The 4571-nt window shown below is 31.3% G+C and overlaps 1 protein-coding gene across 1 annotated transcript in view; it reads right to left on the bottom strand.

The window, feature by feature from the left end:
• Positions 1-485: 485 nt before the first annotated feature.
• Positions 486-4571, bottom strand: part of LOC111633399 (mitochondrial import inner membrane translocase subunit TIM44-like) — a 29252-nt gene continuing 25166 nt past the window's right edge. Inside the window, exons 14-15 of the mRNA XM_023377967.1 lie at positions 948-1058; positions 486-876 (exon numbers count right to left, since the gene is read on the bottom strand). Coding sequence (XP_023233735.1) covers positions 757-876; positions 948-1058 — 231 coding nt within the window. The 3' untranslated portion in view covers positions 486-756. The remainder of the gene's footprint in view (positions 877-947; positions 1059-4571) is intronic.

A 4571-nucleotide genomic window follows, 5' to 3' on the forward strand; every position in this document is an offset into this window, starting at 1 on the left:
ATTATAATTATTATGAGATACAAAAATGTTCAAAACTATATTAATATTAATATATTATTATATATATATCTTACTATATCTATATTAATACCCAAAAACGTCTCCTTATACACGTGGTACAAATGGAGTGAAGTGTAGTTATCTCCTCAAACCACTAGATGGCGGGCTGAAGCTTGTCGCCAGTTTTCAGCAGAAGTTTCCACTATTGTCATAATAAACTATTTGGTTGAACTATAGAATTTTTCTCATTTTAGTATGCCATGTTATGTTTGATCAACTTGTTGGCCATGTCTGCTCTATATGATAATGCTCTATCTCCAGACATATTTATTTACATACAATGTCTCAATGGGCTGCATTACCCTGTATATAACTTTTGAGAATTTCCTTGTTTTCAAATAAAATTCAGCAAATATGGAAAATTCTGGAAACATATATAAATAAAAAATTTGTTTTCTAAAATAAATGAAGTTGATACTATCAAAATATAAATTAACATTTATTGTTGTAAATACTAGTACTAAAACATCTGCACTATACAAAATTTAAATTCAGACAATTACAACATAACATGTGTAATTTCAAATTAAAATATTCTCATATTTTAATCCAGTATGAGACATTGCAATATTGGTGTAGATACAATATTCAGTTCTCCTGCCAGAACTAATTTTTTATTTTCTGGAACATTAAATCTTGTATTTAACTGGCCTTCTGAAATCTTCAGCTCCTAGTTATAATTTAAGGCTCATCATTTTACAACCATTGTTGTGCACTATTTGCAGATAAGTCCATAAGTTTCCAAGCCACTTTATGATCTAATTCAGTTTGATCCCTACACAGTACCCAAACGTAATGCATTCGGATGATTTTATCCTAGAAAATTAAAATATGTTAGAATTTAGCAATATCAAAAAAAAATGTAATAATAATTAAAAATTACTAACCCTATCTCCTTCCACAACTTTACCAGATGAATCAACAACTACCATAATTTGTTGTGACTGAAAGGTAATAATGAGTACTGGACCTTGTTCCATCATCTTTCCCATAGCTAACTATGAAAAGAAAGCAGTTTAAACAGAGTAAGTTAAATTCAAAACATAAATTTACATACAGTAGAACCTCGATTATCCGGACTAATTGGGGATAAAGGTAGTCCGGATAAGGAAAAATCCGGATAATCGAAAAAATACTTTAATTTGTCTTTTAATGATAATACAACACGTTTTCTTTTCGATGACATATCGGTAATATTAAAAGTAAATACTGTATTTAAATCGTGATCAAATTTTCAAGAAACAAACGTTCGTATTGAATTTGGACTACTACTGACCAACGCTAACAGACTACCTATTGTTTAAAAGGCCCTCTGGTGGCGCAAGAAGACGGATTTTATAAAATAAAAAGCAGTTGAAACTGCATTTTTATGAATAAAAATTTGACAAACTATTTATCGTTTTATGACGAGTAAAATTTTTTCGTCGCGTTCGCGGCTTTTAAGTAATGCATAAACCTTCGAGGCGCGAGGCCCTTCGAACCGCGAGGCATAGGCGGTGGCCCACGTTGCTCATACGCCGCCCTTGGTCATAGAAATAATATAATTTGAATATAAATTATTTATAAATACGTATGTCAAATTATATATTTATTACGACGCAAAATATATTTAAGAGTTTACGACCACTGTGCTGGGTGAGACGTTGTTGAAACAAAAAAAGTTATGCATTCCATCACGTACATAAACAGTATCGTAATTCGCCAAGTGCAAATCAGCAAATTCGTAAAATTTTTGTTTATTTTGAACAATCCGGATAATCGAAAATCCGGATAATAGAGGTCCGGATAATCGAGGTTCTACTGTATTTAGTTTTAATCCAGTTATTAACAAATTAACAGTTTTTTAATAATATATAGCAAGTTAAAAGCTATAATTTGGGTATAGATTTTACGTATCTGTGTTACACATATCCTGGTGTAAAGTCAAAGAATTCATTCATTTTTCTAGAAATTTGAAAGCACTAGATTTGTAGTTTGAAACAAAATATTTTTTGCTTTAAAAACATCCTACAATTATTTTGCATTTTCTGATGTTACGTGCATGTATGCAAAATACCTGCATACATGCACATAACATCATAGCTAATGATAATGTTTTATGTAAGTAAGGAGTATGAAAACAAAACTTATGAATTTAGCATGCATATAAATTTTTTTATAAATTATACTTTCTCAAAAAATTCTACTCCAAAGCATATCAAAATAAGCAGACTACTTACGTTAGAATATAACACAAGTGTCATGCACAGTATATTGATAATTCCTGAAAATGTTAATTCGTTTCTCTCATTAACTCTACCTACCTATCTGATCACCACATACCAAGCTTGTTTGCAAAGTAAAGAAACAAGGCAAGTAGAAATCCAAAAACAATTTATTTTCATGGCTTTCGGCAGTGCTGCATCTGTTGGGACCTGAGTCGTGTGACAGAAGTGACATGATTGCATCATTGTTATGTTTGCATTGTGTTTAAAATGGCCATGTCAATTAGTAATGTCACCAAGTGCCAGATTCATTCAGTAATTCAATTCCATTGCACAAAAGAAGAAACTGCAATTGAAATTGATTGGCAACTTGTTTCCATTTATAGAAAAGACATTATGGACATGCAAAACAATGTCCTACTACAATCTGCTTGTATCACACAGGAAGTTTTGGAACATTCATTACAATCTTGCAACAAGCAATTATCACTTGTTTCTAAATTTGAAGGGAGATCACTCTGAAAAGAAGTTTGATGATAGTAATGACATGGTTTCAAGAGTGGGCGGATTTCTATGATGTTGGCATTAGGGTTTCTCTAATGGGATTCTGGAATATCAACTGCTTTTTAACCCAGGAAATTCTTTTCATCCAGGAAATCTTTAAAATTTCTTAAAAAGTTCATTTTTTTTTTTTTTATTTTGTGTTAAGGTTGAAGAAATTTTGCAAATAGAAAGTATAATTAATTCATAAACTGTCATAATACATTTGTATTTATTAATTTTAAGCCTGCTTATTAGTGCAGTAGAACCTCGATTATCTGGACTAATTGGGGATGAAGGTAGTCTGGATAAGGAAAAATTCGGATAATCGAAACAAATATTTTAATTTGCCTTTTAATGATAATACAACATGTTTTCTTTTCGATGACATATCGGTAATATTAAAAATAAATACTGTATTTATATCGTGATCAAATTTTCAATAAACACGTTCGTATCAAATTTGGACTACTACTGACCAGTGCTAACAGATTACCTATTGTTTAAAAGGCCCTCTGATGGCGCAAGAAGATGGATTTTATAAAATAAAAAGCAGTTGAAACTGCATTTTTATAAATAAAAATTTGACAAACTATTTATCGTTTTATGACAAGTAAAATTTTTTTGTTGCATTCGCGGCTTTTAAATAATGCATAAACCTTCAAAGCGTGAGGCCCTTTGGACCACGAGGCATAAATGGTGGCCCACATCGCTCATGCCTTACGCCGTCCTTGGTCATAGAAATGATGTAATTTGAATATAAATTATTTATAAATACGTATGTCAAGTTATATTTTTATTACAATGTAAAATATATTTAAGAGTTTACAACCACTGTGCTGGGTGAGATGTTGTTGAAACAAAAAAGTTATGCATTCCATCATGTACATAAACAGTATCATAATTCACCAAGTGCAAATCAGCAAATTCATAAAATTTTTGTTTATTTTGAACAATCCAGATAATCAAAAATTTGGATAAAAGAAGTCCGGATAATCAAGGTTCTACTGTATTTTAAATTTTTGCTTGTTATGGCATGTCACAGATTGTCAATAATCAATATGTATTTGTGGCAGGACTGAAAATTCTTTACTTGTCTTAATTTTTAACCATTCCCAGCAGCTTCAATAACTGCATTTTGCCAGGGTGTGCAAATTGGGCAAGAATACAAATGAGTATGAAGTTTTTCTTCATAAACTTGATCATTAAAGACAAATAGACTGCTGAATTATTGAGCTATAAGGCTAATTAAATAATTAAATGATATTTGACAAATTAATTTGTATCCAATTAGCTTTCTCGTAGCCTGATAATTTGGCAGTGTCTTTAATTGTGTACATGTCACACTTCCTTTATATTGTGAATTTGTTCCAGTAATCGCCCAATATCCATATACAGTAGAGCGTCGTTTATCCGAATCAGTTGGGAACTGGGTGGTTCAGAAAATTGATATTTCGGATAACTGATTTATATGTTACCGCTAAAGCTCGAAATCCGTTAATGTGCGCATTACCTAGCTAATCTGCAGATTAACTAGGGTAATCTGTTAAAGCTGCGAAAATTGTTCAATTTCTCAAATTACCTAGGTAATTTGCAGAGTATCTAGGTAATCTGCACATTAACGGCTTCCGTATCGTTAAAGTTCAAAAGTTTGTTTCTTTCACTTCCTTTCCCCACTCCTTCTTTTTACGTAGATAAATTTAAATCCTAGAATGCAAGCAAGCACCGAATTGGTGAGTAAAATCAAGAAAAGATTCTTCGCAAACC

Source organism: Centruroides sculpturatus, unplaced genomic scaffold, assembly GCF_000671375.1.
Source record: "Centruroides sculpturatus isolate CEXI.00-Female unplaced genomic scaffold, Cexi_2.0 scaffold673, whole genome shotgun sequence".
Lineage (NCBI taxonomy): Eukaryota > Metazoa > Arthropoda > Arachnida > Scorpiones > Buthidae > Centruroides > Centruroides sculpturatus.